General features: G+C 51.4%; 3 protein-coding genes across 4 annotated transcripts; all 3 read left to right on the plus strand.

Annotated features, from left to right (window-relative positions):
* Window positions 1-5418: 5418 nt before the first annotated feature.
* Window positions 5419-12551, plus strand: GOLGA7 (golgin A7). Of its 2 annotated transcripts, none has more exons than XM_040617884.1 (5): window positions 5419-5668; window positions 6978-7130; window positions 7482-7583; window positions 8730-8793; window positions 11215-12551. In XM_040617884.1, the coding sequence occupies exons 1-4, from the start codon at window positions 5558-5560 to the stop codon at window positions 8775-8777; spliced, it is 414 nt and encodes a 137-aa protein (XP_040473818.1). In that variant the 5' UTR covers window positions 5419-5557; the 3' UTR covers window positions 8778-8793; window positions 11215-12551. The 2 variants fall into 2 exon arrangements, with proteins under 2 accessions (XP_040473818.1, XP_040473819.1); XM_040617885.1 differs by having other exon boundaries at window positions 5465-5668; window positions 11212-12551.
* Window positions 12552-12730: 179 nt separating this feature from the next.
* Window positions 12731-15246, plus strand: GINS4 (GINS complex subunit 4). Its single transcript, XM_040617883.1, has 7 exons — window positions 12731-12868; window positions 13092-13178; window positions 13488-13601; window positions 14068-14165; window positions 14481-14569; window positions 14948-15038; window positions 15150-15246. Exons 1-7 carry the CDS (start codon window positions 12767-12769, stop codon window positions 15244-15246), a joined length of 678 nt encoding a protein of 225 aa, XP_040473817.1. The 5' UTR covers window positions 12731-12766.
* Window positions 15247-20035: 4789 nt separating this feature from the next.
* Window positions 20036-22024, plus strand: LOC121099222 (protein phosphatase 1 regulatory subunit 3C-B-like). Its single transcript, XM_040617882.1, has 2 exons — window positions 20036-20448; window positions 20524-22024. Exons 1-2 carry the CDS (start codon window positions 20036-20038, stop codon window positions 21425-21427), a joined length of 1317 nt encoding a protein of 438 aa, XP_040473816.1. The 3' UTR covers window positions 21428-22024.
* Window positions 22025-23668: the final 1644 nt, after the last annotated feature.

Consider the following 23668-nt stretch of genomic DNA (forward strand, 5'->3'; position numbering starts at 1 on the left):
TCTCCAAACCCTGGCATTGCAAACCCACCTCCCAGCACGTGGCCACAGCACAGCCGTCTCCTGCTCCCCCCTCCCCTGGCTAGGGGTGACCAGAGGTTTATCCTCCTAGAAGGGATGAGGACGATAGCTCAAGGCCATTTACAGCACTACCTCCTGATGAATTTAAGAAAGCCCAGCACACACTTCCTCTGTGTTGCAACACTTTCTGCCACTGCTGTGTTGTATTTTTAAACAAACACAAGCTGAAGTGCCACGGTCCTGCAGGCAAGAACTGAACTCACTGAACCTGACACTCACCATTACTACGTGTGTCCAAATTTGTAACCAGCTTACACAAATCCTGTGGGAAGACAAAGTGGGTTTTGGCAGGTATGAAAAACCAGATGTCCAGGGAAGCTGTCAGATCCCTGCACATCAGGGAATGGCCGCAGTCTTTATTTAAGTGTGCCACTAGGGGACACACAGTAAGGACAAAAACCATCTGTGTTGACAGGAAATAGTTGGTCTTGGTTAGTCCAACTCTGATGTCTGGGATGTTCGTAGCCTCCAGATCCAGAGAAACCTATCAGGTGGTATTTCCCCACATTCTCAAAATGCCTCTGACTTGTTGATCTGGCAGTGCTGGTGCTCTGCACCAACCTTGTCTCATCAGCCAGCTGCCTACAACAGCCCTGCACTGCAAGCACCCGCCCCACGTCACCTGCCTTCCCCTCTCTTCAGCAAGTCTGGTGCTTCCGGGGATGCTCAGCCCTTACTCCTGGGATGATTTACATCAGCTTTACCTACAGCCAGAGATAAAGCCGCAGACAAAACCCTGGACTAGGTCAAGCTTTTCCAAACAATTGCAGATCTGAGAGGCCATTGTTGCTGAAGGTAAATAATGATCAGATGATTTTCCTCTTGCAACGGTGTTGAGGTCTGTGGCCCCAAGCCAGGAAAGGCCACCTCACACCGTGGGGGGAGAGATGTTTCAGCTCGTCTGGGGCTACCTGAGTGCCAGCGGTAGTGCTAAAGATGAAATGGCACCTCGAGACAACAGCCTGCTTGAGGCAACAAAATAAACAAGCGGTGAATAGAGGGGGACAGAAAAACCTGAATATGCTGCCATTACTCTTCTTCCAACACCGGCCACTGATGTCTGTGCAAATGCCTGTACCCAAGGGCTCCTGAGCCCTTCACGGCATACAGGGCTGCCCAGTTCTGCATGCTGCTGGTTTATTACCCTCATAACACAAGGACAACATTGATCTGATGTGCTTACAATCTTGCTCTTAGCCATAAAAATGCAGAGCAGTATGTTCAGCAAAGGAAAAAAGTTGAACCCTACAGACAAATACCATGGCTGCTTCTAAACACAAGGCTGGCTTGTGGTGCATTAAGCAGGGATGGGTTACCCAGCCAGGAGCATTTTCTGTCTCCAAAAGCATGAATTAGAGACCGTGTCTTACTATCAGCATCTGGAATTTCAAATGTCCTTGCAATAGATAGCATCTGGATTGAATTCTCCTTCTATTTTTTACAGGGCTCTCTCATTTAATAAATAATAATAGTTTATTACTGCATTGTAAAATTTCATAATCCTTTTCACAGCAAGAATGAAAAAGATTCAGAAAGAAAAGGAAGTGCTTTAAACAGGATGATGCCAAGAACTAACCAAGGCAGAACATTTCCTCAAGAGAGATGGGTCAACTCATTTTGCACTTGCGGCACTCAGCTCCATGTACATTTGCAGATGTGCCAACAAGTGCACCAACAATTGCTAATAAAATCTTGGCTCACATCAGAATGGCAGAACATGCTCCACACCTGCTCTGCTGCAGGACCCATACAGCCTGGGTTGCCTCCGAATACATCTCAGCACACGTGCTGAAGAGGGGGTCCCAAGCAAGTTTTGAAACATCAGACATTTTTTATTTATTTCCCAATTTGTAATAATTTCAGACCCACACTGCTAGTTAATTAACAGAGCTCCCATTGACCAAGACAGCAGGAGTTTTGGAGGTAAAATATGAGACCAATTTAAGCAGTAAAATGATGTCTTTTCTCCCAGGCCTTAGTCCCCTGTTTTACACAAAAGCTTTGCTCTCTGGAGGTGTGCATGGTCCCTTACTGAGCACAGGCACATCTCTGTCTTGCTCAACAGCCCGTAGCACTGCTGTGAGAAGGAGCAGGCAGAGCAGTGCTGTGGTTTATGACAGCCCTGGGCATCAGAGGGACCTTAGCTCTCCTCTTCCTTACATGCTAGCCCCAAGGCAGCCGGACACCGGGAGCACCAGGGCAAAGCTGCACGAGGACTGAGACAGCCTGCGAGCTGAAAGATCCCCAGGGTTCACAGCTTTCTCACTTCACTCAGGTTAGTGTTCCAGGGCTGATAACTCTTGTCATCCTCTTGCAAGACAAAAGAGGTTTAGGGAGACGAATTAATCTGTACAAACCACAGTAAGGGCACGGAAGGGCACAGATGGTGAGCCTGTGACCCACAGACTTCACCGCAGAGCGACGGGTGAAAGCCTGTGCTGCTCAGCAAGGGAGAACATGGGCATCGGTTTCTTTTTGGCACTTGGACAAAGGAAGACACTTGCATGCATCCCTTTCTTCCTGTGCAGCTTCAGATCCAGAAAGGCAGGACTCGTGCCCACTAGCACTCTGCCAAGTCCCGTTATGATTTGAAGCAAGACAGTTTTCAGGTAATGCTTGCCAAGGCAGTAAGGGAGTTTGCATCCATGGAGAGGTGGACAAATGCCAACAGAGCAGCATCCTAGCATCTCACTGGGGACACTCCACAGCCTGGCTTGCCCCCACACCCCTGGTCCTGCAGCCAGCAAGCCCACTGACCCCACGCCCTCGCCACAGTGTCCCGGCAGGTCCCACACAGCCATGGCACACGGCCTGGCAGTGGCCTCCCTCCGTAAGCCTTGCTGAGGTCTGGGAATGCCTCCCTGTCGGCACAGCAGACTCAGTGCCCCGGTTCATGGGAAGCAGGTCAGCCCTTCCGTCTGCTCTGACACTGACCTGGTAGAGATGGAGCATGGCCCAAGCCACTGTGTCTGCCCTTGAGTTCATTCCTCCCTGGATGCATGGGAACTGTTCTGTATATCATCTTCTAAGTGGAAGCATCAGCAGACTGAGAAGGAGCAGCTGCTGTAAGCAAATAATGAAACTGAATGTCCCAAAAGCTTTGCTTTCCTTTACTCTTTGTTCACCCAAGTGATGGCTTCCAAAAATTGTTTATTTAAACATGTCACTGACTAGCTAACTTCTGAACCTTGGAACAGTATCCTCTGATCATCCATGATTTCAAAACTTCCAGACAAGAAAAAAAGACTCTCAGGAACGCTGAAGGCAAGACATTAGCTTCATTTGCACAAATCACAGAACTAGGAACAAGGATCACACAAGGTGGTTCAACCAAGGCACATTTCCTAATTCTGGTTGAAGACCTTGCTACCATTGGACCTCAAGATCTCACGGTACTTCTGCGAAGTACTGCATTAATTAACCCAGACATACAACTCACTGATGGCTTTTGCAGAAGGGCTTGCTCCTAATACCTCTGTGTGACCTCAATGAATACTCGCTGAGTACTGTGCTGCAGCCCAGGTTCAGTAACTGCGCTCATCATCAGCGTCTGCTTGGTTTTTTTGATCCCATGGGTACAGCTTGCCATAGAGACCTCAAAAATCTTCAATTAGGTGTATCATTCTCCAGTTCCCCTGGTTTGTGAATTAGCTGAAAGGGTGCTGTCATTTTTCAGGGGGTTTGTGGAGTCTGCAGCACTTGTTATACTGAACAGAAGCATTTCACCTCCCGAGGAGGTTCACCTTCACCTTATGTTTTTGTCAGTTTAATTTTTTTTTTAATAATGTAATGAGATCCAGAGGCCATTTATCTGCAGTATGTGAATTTTCCCACCACCTAAAGAAATTTTAAACTAAACTATCTCTTTGCAAATCTCCCATGCCTATTGCACACAGGCAGACTGCCGGGCTCCCGCAGGCTCTGGAAGGTACATGGTGCCTTTTCAAGCCCGTCACCCCAGCTCTGAAGCTGCTCAGTGATGCAGCACTGTGCACGCCAAGGGCAAAGACCTCAGCAGAGGGGTGCTGCGCCCATCTCACTGCTCAGCACCTCAGACCCACCGGTCCAACCCTGTCCCACGTAGTCCCCTGGCAGTGGGACAAGGCAGCTTTGTAGAGTGTAACACCAAGGCAGGAGGAGGAGGCAGTGACTCCACAGTGAGCCCCAAAGGACAGGACGGGACAGCCCTCCCAAGCAGAGCTCAGCTCGGAGGCCCAGGGGGACCTGGCTGCTCCCGCACAGCTGCGCAGCCCCTGCCCCGGGCAGCCAGCAGGACCCTGTCCCTGCCCCGGTGGGGCTGCACGGCGTGGGGCGGGGCTGCGGGCCCCCAAGTCCCACGGCAGCACCAGGGCAGTGCCAGGGAGGCCCAGAGCTCAGAGCCCCGGCCTGAGGCTGCCCGCCTGGCTCGGGCGCGCTGGGCCTTCAGGCCTTCCTGAACCCGAGCGGCCTGCGGCCCCACCCGCGCCCCGCAGCCGCCGACCGCCCGAGGCCGAAAGTTAACAGGCCCGGAAACGATCGCGGGTCCGTACACCAGCAAAACCAGCGTGGAACGCAGCCGGGGGAGAGCGGCGCCGGTCACAAGCTGCCGAGTCCCGCAGCGGAAACCGCCCGACGCCGCGCCCGGGCCCGGCGGAGCGGTGCCATGTCTGCGCGCGGGGCGGGGGGCGGGGCGCGCAGGGCTGCACGCGCGTGCGTCCTCAGGGCTATACCATGTGTTATAAGGGGGGCGTCACGCGGGCTATACCATGCGGCGTGCAGGTGGGGTAGCTGTGCCTGTGATGGGAGGGACAGTCGCTGTAATAAGTAGCTAAGGGTAATTTGCTGATCAGATGGGTTTTTAACAAAAGAAATGATCTTGCTGCAACACATTTGAGAATGTTTTGTCTGGCGAGAAAAGAGTTAACTGTTACCCATGAGGTTGCGAGATGTACCTTCTCAAGGCCAATGTTAAACCATAATCTCATGTTACTGTGACAACCTTTGTCTTCGTCTAGACTTTAGTGTAAAAATAGTTTAGTTTTGTAATATACAGCTTCTTGCTACGGGACTGAGAGCGTAACTGTTTGCTTAAACCGGCCTTGGAGCTGAGGATATAAAGCGCTGTGTTACTTGTCGGAATTTGCGAGCCTGGATGGAGCTGCGACTCCCCGGCCGCCCAGCGCTGTTTTTTCTTTCCTGCCTTAATAAACACTTAGTGAATTTATTTCGGACTGTAGTTATTTCAAATTCAACTGTAACAGTCGCCACGCAGCCCACGGGACCGGGCGCTGTGCGCACATGCGTAGATCCCCCCCCCCCCCCCCAGCTCTCTCGCGAGCTGCTTTTGCGCACTACGGCGGCGTCGGACCACGCGTGCGCCAGAGCGCACTCCTGCCCTCTCCCCGGCCCGGCGTCCTCCTGACGCTTTTGCGACAGCCGTAAGTGAGTGGCGGTGCCCGGTGGAGCGGAGCGGGCGGCGGCCGCGAGTGGCGGCGCCGCGATGAGGCCGCAGCAGGCGCCCGTGTCGGGCAAGGTGTTCATCCAGCGCGACTACAGCGGTGGTACGCGGTGCCAGTTCCAGAGCAAATTCCCGGCCGAGCTGGAGAACAGGGTAAGGTGGGGCGGGCCCGCCCCGAGGCCTCCGGGCAGCCCGGGGCCGCTGGGGCCCGCAGCTCAGGCTGGCCGCGGCGGGAGCGGGGCTTGCGGGCCCGCTCGACGGTGGGGCGGGGCCCGGCCCCGCGGACGCCCGTGCGCCGTGGGTGTCGCGGCGTGCAGGCGCGGGCCGGCTGGCGCCCGGCGGCGATCACGAGTGACCCGACAGACTCGCGTCCCCTTCGGCGCTGTTGTGAAGCACGCGGTGGGTCTCCCGCACAGCCCTCAGCTCCCTTGTCCCGTCCCTCTGGGGGCAGGAGCCGGGAGGGCTTCTCCCCCGTGTCCCTGTCGTGGGACGGCTCTCCCTCCGGCGCACCCCAGGGATGCTGTGTGAAGATCTCGTCTATTGCCTTTAAGTTTAAGGCGGCTAGTGCTTTCTAATCCTCTCTTCTTATTACAGCCCTATGCATAGTGCCAGAGAGGCATGATTTCAAAGTGTAAGGCACATTCTGCTTTGCACATTGCTTATTTTTTGGCATAATAGCCTTGTTTATTGTCCACATAGCATTATTGATCAGTTGCGGTAAGCGGGTACTTTTAATTTGTGGTGAAAAGCCGCATGCAAAATAGTTTGAAAATGCTTCTCTTTATGGTTTATGAAATGCTGGCATGTTGTACTTTCTTTAACCTTGCAGAAAGCAGCTGTCTTTTGTAACAGTAATGTAGAATGTGTTGATTTATGTCTGTGAGAATAAAGCGTACACTGTTGTGCTGCTGTGCACTAACACTGTCCTCCCTTGTGGAGCCCAGCCAGTTCTGCTGGGCCTGTTCAGTAGCCTCACAAGTACTGTCTCAGGTACTTTCATTTTGTTTAATGCTGTTAGATGTAGTATCTTCCACTAACAGCAAAACAAACACTCCTTACTAGTGCCTTTTCTTTTTCTCGCGGCACTTCTCACTTGTTTGATCAGCCCTGTAGCAGCAAGATGTTACTAGTCTACTCCCTAACTGCTCTTTTTAATCCAGCAGATCTCCTTGTGCCTGAGCTAAGATCCACACCCCCACCCCGAATTGAATCGCACATTGGCTTAGTTACTTTACTCTTTAATTGTTTGGTGTTCACATTGTGTTGGAATTCAGGTTGGCCTAATCACTTGGCAGATACTCAACGAAGAGCTATAGGTCTGTAACTTGGTGTCCTTCAGACTTTGTCTCTAAACAGTGGCTGCAAAGCATGGAAGTGCAAATAGGCAATAAATGAAGGCAGAAGATATTGGTGAGCTCTGAAACGTGCAGAACGTGACAGCTAAACTTGACTTCTCTTGCAGATTGATAGGCAGCAGTTTGAAGAGACTGTCCGAACACTGAATAACCTCTATGCAGAAGCTGAAAAACTTGGGGGCCAATCTTACCTTGAAGGGTGTCTCGCCTGTCTGACTGCCTATACCATCTTCTTGTGTATGGAAACGCATTATGAAAAGGTGTGCTGCTTTTGTTTACCTTCTTAATTGCAAGGGAGTGTATCTCAGAATTCAACCAAAGACTTATTTCTTGGTCAGTTTCCTGTGACTTGCACCATTGTACAAATTCCATATAGACTCTGGATGTTACTGCAGAGTTGTTTCACATATACATCAGACAGACTTGTCTATATTAGTCAGTTTAAGTAACATAATGATTACTTGTACTTCAGAGGAATTGTGCAAGTTTTGTCTCTAGTTGTGTGCTAGGTTCTCCTAATGTTGCTGTATCTGTAATATTGCTGGGGCTCTGACTCTAATGTGCGGAAGCCTGATGAAGGAACTCTGACCTCTGTGCTCTTCTTTTACCAGGTTCTAAAGAAAATTGCCAAGTTCATTCAAGAACAGAACGAAAAGATCTATGCTCCTCAGGGCCTCCTTCTGACAGACCCCATTGAAAGAGGACTAAGAGTTGTATCCTTCTGTGGTTTCTTAGATTGTTTCCTGCTTTGTCCATCTGTGATGTGTGCTGTCTCTTTATCTCAGTGGCATGCTTGGTTTGTGATATGGCAGAATATGTGATTAGTTTTGTTTCCATTATGCAGTGCTCTCTGGTCAGACCCTTAGTACATTAAGATTTGTCATATCGGAAGACAATCAAAGTGGAATCCATCCTTTCAGACTTCCTGAAAATCCAATGTGTGTAAACAGAGTACTTCCAACACTTTAGATGCTTCCTTTATTTCAGTGACCTATAAAAATGCAGTTTGTCAGATTGAAAAAAGTGAAGAACTTGTTAGGATAGAAATCAATGACATGAAAGCAAGAGATCGCCATTTAATTTGCAACCCTCAGCTCAGGTTCTGGCGAAGATTTTGCCATATGACATCACTGTGAGTTGATGCCGGCCTAGCACTTGCTTTTGCTTCTAGCATGGCTTATTTCAACCTTTATTCTTCAATTCTTGAACCACACTGCAGGCATTTATCTAGTCATTACTCATTACTTTAGCGGTTGTAAAGACCTTGAATAGCAAGTCTAGCGATAGAATGACTAACACGCATTGTTTTTTGAGAATATTGAAACTGGAGCAGCTTGAAACACAGAATGCCAATTAAATGTGTGCTAAGGCTGATTTCTTGCAGTTGGGTTATTTGTGTATTTGTCTAAATAGCTTCTAGCTGTCACCAATATGAGAAGAATGCAGTTAGTATGTTTTCTGCATTTTTCTGTGCACACACCTCCTGGAAAAAAAATACTCATTTTCAGTTTGATTAGTGACTTAGTAGCTGAACTGTAGAAGTTTTAATGTTTGTCTAATGCATAGCCTTTCCTGAAATTTAACAGAAGGTGGCAAGGCTCACAAACTCTCTATACACAGCATCTTGTGTTCTTGTTGGCAGAACAGTCCTGGGCTGGATCGATCACTGATCTGACCTGACAGGGCATCTCTTAGGTGTACTATTTGTTTGCTGTGTAGCTCTGAAACTAGCCTTGAAACAGCAGGTATGAAGCAGAAAGATCAAAGGTTCTAAAATCTTAATGTTTTTCTGCCTTTTTTTTTTGTTATGTTTTCATAATCTTTTTATAGTATGTTTCCCTAATAGCTTTTCTGTGCAGATTGAAATTACCATTTATGAAGACAGAGGTATGACCAGTGGAAGATAAAACTGTGGAGTCTCAGGTACATGTTAACCTTACACTAGCTCATTCTCAACCAGTTTCCTATGCTCAGAGGGGTAGATTCTGTCATACTGAGACAGAATATTTATCCCACCACTATATGTAATCAAAGGCTGTTCACATAAATCCTGTGTGGACTAGCTTTTCTGAATAAGTAGAAATACCAATACTTGGCATTATGCCACTGAATGTTAATACAGATCAAGTGTTACCAAAATTGTTCTCTGTTCTGTTGAGAAAAGGATCTTCTTTTATTCTCATGAAGCCTTTCTGTCATAAGGTTCAGAGCAGACAAACTTCAGACTAACCCTTAAATCTAGGCTTCAAAATAGGTGACTAATTAAATGCTTATTTTGGATTTCCAGATAGTTTTTTGTACTAGTAGTATGAGAAAAAGAGTCAAGAAAAATCGTTGATGGTACTATACTAGCACCTGCTCTTCCTATACTGCTGTGAAAGATACAGCTTTTCCTTTCAAGTTATTTTCTGTGGTACCTCAGGCCAGGGTCTATTTTAAAAGCCTCCATGTTTTGAGCACTTGTGAAATCAAGGTCATAACCACAGCATGTTAAAGATCCCCTTCTATTTTGCCCAGAAGTCAATATTAATAACCCCTGAATCCTGAACAAATCAACGGGAGTAATTACATTTTACCTTCTTGCTGCTAGTATATAGAAGATTCGCTTCTGTTGAATAGTAGCTTTTCTGTTCCAGGAGGGACTGAACAGTGAACTCCTTTGCTGCTCAGAAACATTTTGTAAGATACTGTATAAATACAGAATATCTTACCTGCTGTCCTGAATCTTAGAAGAATATGATATATTCCAAGAGTCGAGCCTTAACACAGCCCGAAGGGAAAATGCAAGTTTACTATACTTGGTACTGTTACAAAATTCTTTCAGTGCTTTTTGTAACCTGCCACTGCTATGTATCTCTAGGATTTCCCTTTTGGTAGTCTGCTCATGACTGACCCATGTTTACAGTGCATATAAACCAGGTTAATCTACCACATACTGGAGCAAACCATGACATAAGTTCTGGTAAAGCAATACGGTGAAGATTCTTTGATGCATACCTGTTTCTAAACAACTCTGACTTGTAACTTGGCATCATTTGTAGATGCCAATTGTGTCTCAAAGTATCCTTCTTTATGTGGTTATTAGCACTTGGGAAGATGTTGTGTTGCGTGGCACTTGTATTTCTGTTGTTGAAACAAGTTAGTGTTTTATCAACTGCATCTGCATATATTTGGCACAAGGCTTTGGTCATGACTCATTTCATAGCAGTTATTGCAGAATGTTGTTCTAGGTGATGTGGGTTTTGAGCAATTACTTAAAAGCTATTTCTGCCAGTGTTCAAACAACTGAAATTTCTGAAATGCAGAAGGACTTGTATGATGAAGTTCTGGATAGTTTGATGAATTGCAAATATTTGTTGTCAGTAAACCTGTTTTGAAAGCAGTGTGAGTACTCAAGTAAGCCTGCTGGAGTTGTACTTCCTCCTACTCATTTGGAGCCTGCACGCTGTACTGAATGATCTGTTCGTGAATGCAGCCTACATGGGCTCTACAAAATGTGTTTTTCTATCCAGTATAGTGGTAGTGGACACGACAGGCTAGATGGCGTGTTGTAAGACTTGAATGGTCTCTGCAGCATGTAAATTTAGAGGAACTCTGAGATCTACTACTGTATTTGAGACCTTATCCTACCCAATAGATTTAAGTGAAAACACCTCTGTATGACTCTGTCCCTGAGTGTATGCTAGCATGCACAAACTTTTAATTGCAGTTTTTCAGCTGGATGCAGTTCCAGTTCTCACCTTGGTATCTTTACTCATGATGCTTTCAATTAAGAGTGGCCAGCAACCTGTAGGTTTAACTGGGAAAAGCTGCTGAAAGGCACTTCGTTTTCATGATACTGTGTGGCAGTTATGAAGTGAAAAGTGTGCTGGGAGTACTTGAAAGAGAGAGGCTAAAATAAAGAATCATGCTACTTGCATGCAGTATAGAACTGCAAAATTACTATCACCAGGTTTCCAAAATATCTGTTGAACTTTCATTAGGCTTTGCTCTTGGAAAGCTCAAATTGTAATGGGATCCCTTGTCTTAAGTACTCGGCAGATCATGGGGATGGCAGTGTAAGTCTAGGTTGTTGGCAATGTGTGCAGAAAAGAGATTGGAAATATTTACGATGGTTATGCAGAAAGAAGCAAGGAAGTAAAGGTCTTTATTTTCTGTTAGACAAACGAAATCCAGAGTGTTGGCTTCTGTTGCTGTTACGTTCACCACAGCACGTGGTAACCCTACCTGTCCCGCTGTGTACCTCCTAAGATAACAAAATGTGGCTGTGTAAGGGTTGGTGTAGGGGTTTGCTGGTTTAATTTAGTAATAGTTTCTAATAATATGAAACTTCTTTTCCAGCAGATAGCTCAACAGTGGACTTGCTGTATCAAAGTTCCCCTACCTCCTACTACAGAGCATCATTCCTTTCTTTGCTGCCAGATCCACAGTGCCATCTACTACAAGGACTAACTTCCTAAAACTGCTCCACGTGGGGTGACCTGGCTGGTCAGCATCCATTTTGTGGCAAACTTTTAAGCAATTAGATCACTTCTTAGTTTTTTGGGGGGGTTTGTTTGGTTTTGGGTGTGGTGGTTGTTTTTTTTTCTGGTTTGTTTTGTTTTTCAAAAAAACCCAGAAGTGGTAAAGCTACCATACTCTTCTGAAAGAAAGAGGGCACTTAGCCCAACAGAAGTCTATTTCTAGTTGCGTAAGCACAGTGCTGTTCTTCCCTAGTTCTTAAACCCTTCTGTACATCAGTTGGGCTTTGGAAAACTGCAAGTCAGAGTTGGGAATTTTCCAGAAACGAGGCCTTCCCTCCAGTTCAGTCTTGGAGTGAGGGGATACACAGTGCCTCTGCCTGGCGAGAAGTGACTCAAGGCAATGAGGGTTTTATATTTCCTGTGTTGATCCTCATGGAAAACCGGAAGGCAAGGGGTTACTTGTTTCAATGTTTTCATTGTTCCTACAAGGGGGAGGAATAGCTGGAGTTTAATAGTGGTGTTTTTTCTACTATGTCTGTGCTGTTACTGCATCTGTCAATGCTCACCAGAAGAGGGGGGTCTACTCATTCATGAAACAGTAAGTACAATAAAATGGATGCTGAACCAATAAACATAACAATTCCTACCCTACTCTGATTAATATGTGAAGTGTAAGACTTTCTTTATGGATTTATTATATATAATTTATAGGAAAACATTGGTTTGACAGACTTTTAGATATTGTGTAAGGTGGTTTCTTAATTTTCTCTGCTGGCAACTATTGAACAGTGGAGCTGTGCGTTACTCCGTATCCCCCACACATTGACATTCCTCAGCAATCCCTGCAAAAGTGAAAGTTCCTACCAACCAGACTGGTTTAGCATTTTTCTCTTGTATCCTTTTCCCGTATCAAAGCAAGGATGTCCTGGTTTTGGTTCAGAGCGTCAGTGTGCAGTTGCAGAAGGAATTCAAGCCTTCAGGAGAGGAGACAGCCTGTGCAGAGCGGTTTGGGCTTCTGGTGGTGCTGTAGGTGCTAATACTGGATCTGAAATTCCAGGCTTACTACTCAGCCACTGATTATTTTGGGGTTTTGAGATTTGTTTAACACTTTAATTGTATAAAACTTGTTTTTTCTAAACTGTAACAGTGTTTGCCTTTCACATCTGTTGCAATATTGGCAGGAGTACTAACGGATTAGTAAATTTTTTTCTTAAACGATGTCCGTGTCCTGTTTGGTAGTACCGGGGGGGGGGAGAGTTTTGCTCCTGCCGCGGCGGGGTTCGGGCTGTGAGCGCTCCTCCGGGGCGTTCAAGGGGCCCCCGCCGTTGCCGCCAGTGGGGCGGGGCGGGGCGGGGCGGGGCGGGGCGCGCAGGCGGGGCGGGGCGGGGCACGCAGGCGGGGCGGGGCGCCGCGGTTGGCGGGAGACCGGCGGAATGGCGGCGGCGGCGGACGGTGGGGCCCCGGGGGCGGACTCGGACGGCTGTAGCGAGGAGCTGGTGCTCACCCCGGCGCAGCTCATCCGTAGCCTGGAGCAGGTAGTGCGGGCTGGGGGGAGCGGCCGGGGCCGGGCCCCTGGGCAGGGGCAGGGCGGGGATGACGGAACGCGGGGCCCGGGGCGCTCTGGGGCCCTTGTGGGGCGGCCGGGGCTGGGCCTCTGGCCTTGCCGGAGGAGGGGTGGCCGAGTTCCTGGCCTCTCTGGGGACTCCGGCATGTGGCAGGTGCGTTCCTTGCTTCTGCTGACATCGTGCATTCTTTCAGGCCTGGCTGAATGAGAAGTTTGCTCCAGAGCTGCTGGAGAGCAAACCTGAGGTCATCGAGTGTGTTGTGGAGCAGCTGGACCATATGGTAGGTTCTGCTGGGCTGAGGTGGTGGTGTAGGCAGGCCCTGGTTGCCTGGCTTGGCAGATGCGTGCTTGGGTCTCTCTGGGATTACGAGGGTTATCTGCTCCTCTGTCCCTGGGGTACAAGGCTCATCTGAGTACCTTCTTCGAGCTTGTCTTGAGAGGGGACTGGGAGATGCAAGGAAACAGTATGCTTTGTGTCACCAAAAACAGCTGCAGTCTATTTTTGTGGGCTCTATTTACAAAACTTGTCTTCCACTCTGTTTCTTGTTTGGCGTTTCAACCGTTCAATTTCTGTTTACCTTTCTTTGCAGGAGGCAAACTTGAAACGGGCAAAGAGAGGAGACTTGAAGGTCAGCGTTCACCGCATGGAGATTGAAAGGATCCGTTATGTGCTCAGCAGCTACTTGCGATGTAGGCTTGTGAAGGTAATGCTTGCTGTGCTGCCCAGGGGATGAAAAAGGGTGACTTCAGGAGTGATTTTTACCCATACAAGGCCTTCTGCTTCAGCAAGGCACTTAAATAAAGCACACTCTATCTGTATCCTCTTAAGTGCAACCGGAAGGAATTAATTCCTTAGACGCATTTTTCTGTTGAATGAAGGGAGATCACAGCGTTGCAATGAGTGTTTTCTTACCCTGTCTAAGCCCAGGATGACACAATGAAGTGCTTGCGTGTTCTGCCTGGGTTCTGCCACGTACACATGCAGTTGTGTAGCTTGCAGACCCTAGTTGACTGTATCACTCGTTAAGGCAGGAACAGGTATTTGGGCAGGCCTGCAGCTGCTGTATAAACCTTTACAGCAGTGGACTGGTGCTTGTAAGAGAAGAGCAGAGACTGTAGGCACTAAACTACTGACTAGTTTCAGTCTTTGGGATTTTGTTCCAATATCAGATAGAGAAGTTTTTCCCCCATGTCCTGGAGAAGGAGAAGTCTCGAGCCGAAGGGGAGCCTTCCATTCTGTCACCAGAGGAGTTTGCTTTTGCTAAAGAGTGAGTAGGTTTTGGATGCATCTCCCTCCCTCTTTATAGGTTGTAGAACTTGCCCATGTATCATGCTGAACAGTTCTTAAGACTGTTAGCCTTAGGTTTGCTGTAAGAATCATGGGTTTTACTGGTAGGTTTCCATGTGGACTGAAATAAAATAACTCCAGTAACTCTGAGCCCATTACCGGGGCAAGCCATTAGGCTTGTCTCTGGCCATGCCTGTGGGAGTGGGAGATGTCACTTGCTGGCATTTTGAGGCAATACTCTTCCTGAGAATTTGTATTTGATTAAAACAGTAAATGCTCCAATGGTTTGTTTCAGGTATATGGCAAACACAGAGACTTACCTGAAAAACGTGGCCCTGAAACACATGCCACCCAACCTGCAGAAAGTGTCTCTCCTAAAATCAGGTGAGTGCATCCAGACTCTGGGGTGGTCTGAAGATTACAGTGGCAGGGGTGTGGGGAAGACTTCGGGGAGCATGAAATGTTAAAAAGGGTAGTCCTCCAGCTAGTGCTTAGTAGCAGCAAAGATGATGTGATGACAGTGTCGTAACACTGCTCTGCCGTGTGGTACATGGCTTGATACTGCTGTCAGAAGATCATGCTGCCCCTGCCATTGAGCCTTGTCTTAAGTCAAGGCTGTGCACACTACATCTGATCAGAAGCATCTGGCAGTTCCTTTACTGGCCCTGAGTTTGCTGTCCTTCGTACCCTTCTGTCAGCTCGGTGTCTTGCAGAAGAGCATAAGTGAATACTGAGCTTGCGCTCTGCATCCTTTGTCTGTAGTTCCGAAGCCCAACCTGGACTCCTTTGTGTTCCTGAGGGTGTTGGAGCGGCAGGAGAACATCCTGGTTGAGCCAGAGACAGATGAGCAGAGGTAGGTGGGCACTTCCCTGTATGGTGTACGTACCTGAGCTAGTCCCACAGAAGAGACATGGGTTACAGCAGAACAGCAGAGGCAGCTCAGCATCACTTCTGTCCTTGGCAGAGAGTACACCATTGACCTGGAGGAGGGCTCACAGCATCTCATCCGATACAGGACCATAGCCCCACTGGTGGCTTCGGGAGCGGTGCAGCTCATCTGAAGGGTGAGTGGTAAGTGTGGGGCCAGGTGGGGGGCAGCCACCACTGTCATCGGGGACGTGGGGTGGGGCTGTGGGGCCACCTGGGTAAGCAGCATGGCTGGGGAGGGCAGCAGTGGTGTTGAAAGGAGTACCCTTGAAAACAGGCAAATAAAGCAGCGGGACGTCTTTGCTGATGCAGAGGGGCTCATTGCCCCCACAGCTCATTGAACTCTTTAATTGCTTATGACATGCCTGGAATACAGCCAGACTCCTCTCTGGTGCTGCTGAGCGAGGGCAGTCTGTGTCACAGCACTCCCTCCAGCAAGGCTTTGCAGCAACCTTGCATAGTCCCCTTGGAGTCCTGAGGGAGGGACAAGTGTAGCTACTGCCTCTCTAGATCCCAGGCTGGTTTGACAGCAGATGTGGACAGAGCACATCTATACTCAAAGGTGAATACACCTTTTGTAAATAGCAGGGTGCTCTCTTTTTAAACCTGCAGCTTTGTGTTGATTCCTGTTCCAGTTTATCACTGTTCTTTAAATTAGGCTATTGGGTGGAAACTGACTAAATGGTGTGGCAACCAGCTATGTAAACTCTGCCTTCCCCCATCAGCTTTGATCTCATCACAGGATCTACACAACCTGGCTGTTGTGCAAGTGGCCAGTTCCTCTGAGGTGAACCGCAACAAGGGTGGGGGGATACTTCTGCACCATCTTTGTCACATGTTCCATCGAGAAAAAAAGTTACACGTGATGATATATGGTGGCAGAGCAAATCTTGGTTCTTGCAGAAGGAGCAGGAGGGATTTGGAACACGTTAAGGATGGGAACTGCAGCTCAGAGCAAAGGGAGAGTCATGGGGTCCTGTGTGGAGAACTTAGCCCGAGCTTGTTACCTGCAGTGAGAGGGGAGGGTGAAATGTTTACCAGATTTGTTCCCTTTGTCTTTCTGACGAAGTATCAGCTAGGATATGGCCATGAAGGTAGGGTTCTAATTCAGGGTTTCTACTTCCCTCAGTTTCTCCCTTGAAACATTATGCAGGTCAAACAGCAAGTCTGTCCTTAGTTGGAAAGACCCTGCCTTTGGGGAAGGCAGGCTGCACAAGCTTTGTTCTGTGTGTGTAGCCTGTGTTCCAGTGTGGATACAGTTGTGTCAGTACAGCCCCTTCTAATAGGGCCAGAGAGGAGTTATGCTGCTTTTTCCTGGCATTTTGGCAATAACAGCACTATCCTTGTGAAATACCCACCCTTGCCATTACAGGTATCTGAGACTTGCATGCACAGTAGGCCTGGATTTGGAATTGCTACCTGGACCTTATGCTGACAGTGGCATTTCTTGGCCTGGGCCAAGAAGTGAATGCCTCCGGGAGCCATGGGGAGCTGTGTTTTCTCCGATCAGATTTGTGAGTGGTGTAACCTCAATCAAAGCTTTGGAAATGTCAGACAGCATGCACAGGTTTGTCACAAACCTCTTAACCAGAGCAACTGGTTCATGCCCAGAGTGTTTGTGCCAGAGCCATGGGGTCTTTATACTGCCCATGTAAAATTTGTGTTTCAACCTGTGCTTCTGCTACGTGCACAGGCTTTGCATAAAGCCAACACCAGAGCAGGTCCTGCGCAGAGGGTTTGGGTGCTGCTATTTCACCTTTTGAAATTCTGCGTGTGGATCAAGTCCAGCAAGGAGAGTGAGAGGCCTTGCTGCTTTTCCAGCCTTTTCTAACCTGCTTCTTTGGACTGGCTGACTTCAGGGAGATTGCACCACTGTTGCAGCTAATCCTAAAGCTCAAGACTGCCTTGGTCAGTGAGCTCCAGAGTAACCGGAGCCCTTATACAGGGTGGTCTGCATGGTCAGCAGCTGAGCACTGTGGAAGAACTCTGAGGAGTTTTGTAAACTTGTGGTGCCTTCATGTTGTTCAGAATGATATTGGAGCATGAGGCTGGCAGAGCTTTCCCAGAACAGTCCATAGCTGCAGCATGAGAACAGGGGTCTTGGTTTTACATCACCTTTTATGCTTTGTGTCTTTTATGTTGCTTCCTATCAGGCCAGTGCTCTGTATTAGATTTCTGCAGCAGAGCATTCAGCTCCCTGTGCAGGGAGACTTGATCAATAGAACAAATGCAAAGTGACGAATTGGAGGGCGTTTCCTGGAAAGCTTCAGTGTATAGCTGTTGGGATGCCTTATTTAAGACCACTAGCAACCAGTTTCACTAAAATGGAACAGCTGTAATCATGGGCTTAGGAAAACACAGCTTTGCACCATGCGTGATCTGAATGCCCTCCCTCCACAGAGTGAGAGGTTCTGGTACAGCTTCTGATTGCGGTTGTGAGGTACAGACTGTCAAGCTCCCTTCTGCTGGAACAGCTGCTGGGGCAAGGGGGACAGCAATTCCTTTATGCTGGTCACACAGAGGAAAAGTTCCTCCAGCCTTGTTGGCCCCTGTGTGCCTCTTCTAGTTGGAGGAGAAGCCAGCGTCCCACGCTACTTCAGCTTCGTGTCTGTCATGTGCGTTGCCAGACAGTGGCTCCTGTTCCTTTGAGACAGTCTTGCCTGCATGGTTGTCTGTGTGAGGAGCAGCCTGGTGCTCCTCTTGACACTCCCCTTCCTCTGCTACGTGGGGGGTGACAGTGCATCTTGTGGGGTGAGTGGCTTTGCATGCCTGGTTTATAGTGCTCCTAATAAATCCATTTAGGTAAAGAAGATTCTTTTAAGTATAGACATTAAGAGGAGGCTGGGTTTAATCCGTAGGAATCATTAGCACATACCTCTGCCCAGCCTCCCAGAAAGGGCTGTGGATTCTGCCCTGCCCATATCTACAGCCCGGGCAGCTTCACAGAGGTGACTGAAGCTCCCAGCCAAAGTCATTGTTAATCCGCTGGTGCAGAAGTGTGCTACGGAAGAGCTGCTTGGAGAACGTCTAGGTGACACGTCTGGAAGACTTTCTCCTTGGCCCTATTAAGTTTGACTGAACAATTGCCCAGACAGCTAGTACTTGCCTCACCACTGTATCTCACGTGGCTGCGGCAATGTGAGCATAAGGGGTGCCTGTCCTCTTCAAGCAGCTGGATCTTAACTGAATCTGATTGTTTCCAGAGTGCCTTCAGTGCAGCTCCTCTCTGGAGTCTTGGCAGCTGGTGTGTGGCAATGTCATCACAGGCAGTGCAGGATTTTTGACAATGGCTAGTAGGCTAAAACCAGTCAGGCTCATAATGAAATTCAGTTTTGGCATACCTGAAAACGCTGCTGTCTGCTTTTTGTGTCCTTCCATGACTAAATATTGGGACACTTCTGGGACTGGATACTGCCTTGCTGCTAACACTGAGCCTCTATTCTGTCTGTGCTGGGGGAAAGGGAAGTGGCTGCAACTTTGTCAAGAAGGTGAGGCTTTTGTGAAAGTGATGTCCTCTGAAAGTCCTGACTAGGAAAAGTAATCCAAAGGTGGTTCTATTTCTTTTTTCCTGGATATCTACAGGAAATTGATCTCAAATATATAACATGATTCAGGGAGGGTAGTTTATTCCCTAGTCACAATAACTACCACACAAACTTTCTTACACGATGGGGAAACAACTGGAAATCGTGGAGTAAAGTTTCAAGTAGTCAAAAGGTTCAAAAGCAGACAACTTGCAAGACCATGAGCCCTTGGTTCAGAGATAAGGGGGGCAGTTTGTTGTCATGACCTCGTGGGATCTTGCTTGGGTTTGTAATCCGAGCAGCTGCAGTTAAACCTTGTAGGGGTGAGTATGCTACAGCTGATCCTCCAGCTGACCTCTGCAGAGGGATGTGGTGCTGGCCTTGGAAATGGGGAGCATTGCATCTGGCGCGGTTACCAGCCACGGCTTCAGCCCGAGGCTTGTGGCACAGTCAGTCAGCTGTGTGCTGGTGGCAGGAGGCCTGGCCTTGGCCTGGCAGATGGATCTGCTTTGGTGCTGGGGGCTGGTACTTGGTAGTCCTGGCCATGAGCAGATGTCTCTAGCTGCTGTGGGCCCAGCCAGACGAGCACATCTGGCTCCTGGTCACCCCCAAAGATGGTGATGGCTGCCCTGCTGCTCCTCAGGCAGGAGCGTCTGGCCAGCAGTGACACAAGTGCCATGCGTCCTTCTAGGGGGATGGTGCCGTCTTGAGTCTCTCACTTCTTTTTCTGATGTTTTTGCTGACTGAAGCCAGGGCTGAACTGCAGATTTTTTCCAGCCAGGCACTGGGTTCAAGCTTGCTTCTGGTGGGTGTGAGAGGTGTCTTGTGGTGTGCTGGAGACATTCAGATGTGGTAGTGATGGAGAGCCATATATAAATACAGATAGGTGGGTTGTGTCATGAGCTGATGGAAATCTGTGCTGTCAGCAGGAGCAATCAGGGCTGCTTAACATAAATGGCTAGACAGCTCTGGAGAGATTAGCCAGTAGTACAGGGCAGGGGTGATCTGATTTATGTGGCGGACTTTTCTGTCAAGGAGTCACATGCAAGCTAAACAGAGAAGGTGATTTTGATTATAGATGTCAGGGACACCACAGTGGCTCTTGCCTGCTCAGGCATGAGTGAATTTCTTTTTCAGGGCAAAGGATCTGGGGTAAGAAACTTGAGTTAGATTTGCTTTTGGTAGAGAGTGAGCCTGGAGCCTGGGGCATTATTTATGCTCAGACACCCTGGAAGTAGCTGTCTTCAGACAAGCGCCTGCAAGGGGATGTAAAACAACGGTTCAAACCTCCCACCACTGAAGGCGGCGTGAGAGGAACACGCTCCTCTTCTTCCTGTAGCTTCCTCTGGCTGTTGGCAGTCCAGAACACGTTTGCCTTTGAAAAGCGAGTTTTTGTGGCATGAGGAGCTTTCTCAGTGCTGCCCCTCCTGTTAGGCCGCTCTGTGGCTGCGTTCGGCAGCGCAGGCAGGGCTCTGCCCCGTCCCGGAGGGTGAGAAGGCCGCAGCCAGGAGCGCTACCCGGCACGGGGCCGGTGGTCTTCGGTACCCGGGCCGGCTGGCTCTCCGTGCCCCCTCCCTCGGGGGCTGCGCCGCCCGCGGGGCCCTGCGGCACGGCGAGGGGGCGCGGGCTCAGCCCGGCGGGGCGGGGCAGCGCCGGGCCCCTATTGGCCGCTCGGGGGCGCGTCCCCGGCGCTGATTGGCTGCCGCCGCGGCCGCGGGGTGTCCCGGCCGCCGGCGCTCCCACGGCTCCATTGACTGCGCGGAGCCGCCGGCAGCGGGAGCGGAGCGGGCGGGAGGCGATGAGCTGCGGCGAGTGAGCGCGGGGCGGGCGGGGGTGGGGGGGAGCCGCAGCCGGGAACACGCCGCCTGACCCCCTCTTCGCCTCTAGGCTTTTCCAGGTGTATAGCGCGCGGGCCGTCGCGCCCCCAGCCATGCCCGTGGACCTGGCCATGCGGCTCTGCGGGAGCCACTCGCCCCCCATCCGCAAGCTGCTGAACTCCTACGAGGAGCTACGGGGCAACCGCGGGCGCAAACCCCTCCGGTCCTGTCTCAACCAGAAACTGAGTGCAGAGCCCGAGCGGCGAGACAGCACCAAGAGCTCAAAGGGCCAGAAGAAGAAGAGAGTCGTGTTTGCTGACATGAAGGGGCTCTCACTGACGGCTGTCCGCTTCTTCTCAAAGATCGAGGAGGACCTCTGTGACTTACAGCATGCCCTGTCTGACCTTGCCTGCTTCCGACCTAGGCTGCAGGACTTGTGCCCAGAAGTGTGCAGGTATGTGCTGGACTTCCCTCAGCCCTCTGTGGACTACACGACTTTCCGCAGCCGCCTACACAGCAACCTTGTCTGCCTGGAGAACTGCCTGATCCAGGACCGTGCCCTGTCAGGGACAGTGAAGGTCAGAAACATCGAGTATGAGAAGAAGGTGATGGTCCGCATCAGCTTTGATGGCTGGAAGAGCTTCCGGGACATCTCCTGCCAGTACATGCATAGCACATATGGCTCAGCTGACACAGACATCTTCTCTTTTGAGCTTGCCCTGCCCAAGCCATCCGTTTCCTGCAGGGCCACAGAGTTCTGCATCTCTTTCCAGTGCGGGCAGAACACCCACTGGGACAACAACCATGGGAGGAATTACAGGATCTGCCACACAGGCATGATTTGCTCTCCCTCCCATGCCGTGAAGAGTTCCAGCAGGGCCTGGGAGCATCTTGGCACTTCTCGGGCTGCCGCCCTGGTCCTTTCTCACTTGCAGACCTGGCGGCGCTCAGAGACCCAGGCTCCTTATTGGTAGGAAATCAGCGTGGGGAGAGGTGTAGGTCCCTTCTGTGTTCTCATTATGGTACAAGGGTCTTTGGGGAGGGGTCAGCTGCAGAAGATGCTGCTCACAGGTGTTTTTATTAGCTCCTCCATGTGTCTGGCTTGTTGCCATACAAGCAGCTGCTGGCCTCTGTGGAAGCTTCTTCACTGCTGGCTCCTGCCGTTGAGGCTAGAAGCTGCTGCTGGGTGTAACTCCTGCCCCTCAGTTCTCAAGGCGATGCTGCTGTGAGAGTAGAGGGGCGACAAAGGGATGGCTGAGGCCTGCGGACCCCATCTCTGCTTTGGGCGAGAGCCAGCCCTGTGAGCCACGGGGGTCCTGGTGCTGCCCAAGTGCCTTGTGTGGAGTGGCTGGGGTGGGGTGTGCACCCCCCAGGGCCTGGGGTCTCGGCAGACCTCCCAGCTTGCAGCCGCCCTGCCAGCCTGCCGCCGTGGGCACTCCCCGAGCCACGGTCCCCGGGAGGGCTCGCCGCGGGGGTAGCCGTGCGGTCACTGGGCGGGGCGGGGGGCGGCGGGGTCGCGGCCGGTCGCTGGTGCTGTAACGGGGAGTTAATAAAGTGACGGCGCTTCGCGAGTGCTGCCTCTGCCTGAGGGGCGGAGGGTGGGGTGGGCGCCCTCTGTCGGCGGCGGGCGGGACGGCGCGCTCCTGCGGGCGCGGCCCCGCGGGCGGCGCGCTGACGTCAACTCACGCAGCGCGGGGCAGGGGCGCGCACGGCACGTGGCGGGGGCGGAGCCGGGGCCCGGCGGCGGCGGCGGCGGCGGCAGGTGAGTGCGTGACCGGCGCGGCGCGGTTCGGCGGCTCAGCCCCGGCTTCCCCGCGCGGGTCTGGGGCCGCCGCGCCCGGCGGGTCTGCGCGCCCGGGCGGGGCGAGGCGAGGCAGCGGACCGTTAACCGGTGTCCGCCTCGGCGAGCGCGGCCTCCCCGCCATGGTGCGGGCCGCGCCGCAGCGCCCCCCCCGGCGCCCGGTGCCGCCCGACCTGCCGCGGGGGAGCGGGGCTGGCCGGGGCCGTGGGCTGCCGGCGAGAGCTCGCCCCACGCGGCGCTCGTCGCCCGACGCGCACACGCCGAGGCCGAAGGTCGCCGGGCCGAGGCTCGGCCCCGCCGCGGTTCGCTGCGCCCGCGGGGCGCGGCCCCGAGGGAGCCGTTACGCGTGTCCGTGGGCCGAGTGGAAGCGATCGGCCTGCGGCCGCCAGTGCGGAGCCCGGCGCTGCAGCCCGGAGCAGTCGGTACGGGATGCGGCCGCTGTGCCCCTAGGCCTCGCCGCGGGCCGGCGGGTGCCGCTGCCACCCCGGGGCGGTGCGGCCCGAGCGGCCACCTGCCAGCCTGGGGGCGCCGGCGGCGCCGTCCGGCCCAGCGGCCCAGCGGCTGTGGCCCGAGGGCTGCCCGGTGCGTGGCCTGCCCCGGCGGGGTGACACTGGGCAGGAACGTGATAGCCGAGCCCTGTGCCGGCTCGGGCGGCTCCTCTGACCAGTTTGCCAGCACCAGTCCCGGTCTTCCCCGATGGGTGACAGCTGTGGTGTAGTGGGCAGTTACACACGTGGCTGCAGAGGTGCCTCTCCCAGGACACGGGGTGTGTGTTCCTTGGAGCGCCGACAACATTCGTGGCTCCACTGGTGTGGCAGTGCTATGCCAGCAGCTGGAAGACACTGTTCGGGGGGAGCGAGAGGATCTTCCAGATTCTCCTCTGCTCCTGCGTGCTTGTTGCCCACCGGCTAAAGCCCATCCTCAGGCTGGCGCTCCGAAGCCTTTGCTGGAAGCCAGGTGAAGGCAGTGTCCGGAGGGGAGTCCCCCCGGAACAGACTCATCTGTTTTTACTACCTGGGTTGGCCTTGCACATAGCCGTGGCATGGAGGGAGTCCTGCCCCGGAAGGGCTGTAGTGCTGAGTGTTTGACTTTGGCGGTCTCGTGTCCTGGCAAGTTCCACTTTGACTAATCATCGTCATTAATTGTCCCCTTGGGCTAACTCCCTGTCCTGAGCTGTTTGTGAAGCTGCCTGGTGTGCTGGGGGGGGTGGTAGTGGGGGAAATGTGTGTACAGCAGCAGAGGAAGTGATGCCTTCCCAGGAATCTGGGTACCTGGTTAGCTCAGCGCTCTCAGATGCCTCTGAAATGAGAGCAGCGATAAGATCTTTATCGTGAGGACGGGTTTTATGTCACTCCATTGACTCCTTTCCTGTGCTTGGGACCAGATTGCAGTGTCCTGTGTAATAGGCGTGGTG

Source organism: Falco naumanni, chromosome 19 (assembly GCF_017639655.2).
Source record: "Falco naumanni isolate bFalNau1 chromosome 19, bFalNau1.pat, whole genome shotgun sequence".
Lineage (NCBI taxonomy): Eukaryota > Metazoa > Chordata > Aves > Falconiformes > Falconidae > Falco > Falco naumanni.

Excerpts from the sequence above, each read along its gene's own strand:
- GOLGA7 (XM_040617884.1), top strand. The coding sequence starts at position 5,558 with ATGAGGCCGCAGCAGGCGCCCGTGTCGGGCAAGGTGTTCATCCAGCGC. Across the intron at positions 5,669-6,977 it reads CGGCCGAGCTGGAGAACAGG|ATTGATAGGCAGCAGTTTGA; the intron begins GTAAGGTGGGGC and ends CTTCTCTTGCAG. Across the intron at positions 7,131-7,481 it reads TGGAAACGCATTATGAAAAG|GTTCTAAAGAAAATTGCCAA; the intron begins GTGTGCTGCTTT and ends TTCTTTTACCAG.
- GINS4 (XM_040617883.1), top strand. The coding sequence starts at position 12,767 with ATGGCGGCGGCGGCGGACGGTGGGGCCCCGGGGGCGGACTCGGACGGC. Across the intron at positions 13,179-13,487 it reads TGGAGCAGCTGGACCATATG|GAGGCAAACTTGAAACGGGC; the intron begins GTAGGTTCTGCT and ends CTTTCTTTGCAG. Across the intron at positions 14,570-14,947 it reads AGTGTCTCTCCTAAAATCAG|TTCCGAAGCCCAACCTGGAC; the intron begins GTGAGTGCATCC and ends CTTTGTCTGTAG.
- LOC121099222 (XM_040617882.1), top strand. The coding sequence starts at position 20,036 with ATGAGGAGCTTTCTCAGTGCTGCCCCTCCTGTTAGGCCGCTCTGTGGC. Across the intron at positions 20,449-20,523 it reads GAGGCGATGAGCTGCGGCGA|GCTTTTCCAGGTGTATAGCG; the intron begins GTGAGCGCGGGG and ends CTTCGCCTCTAG.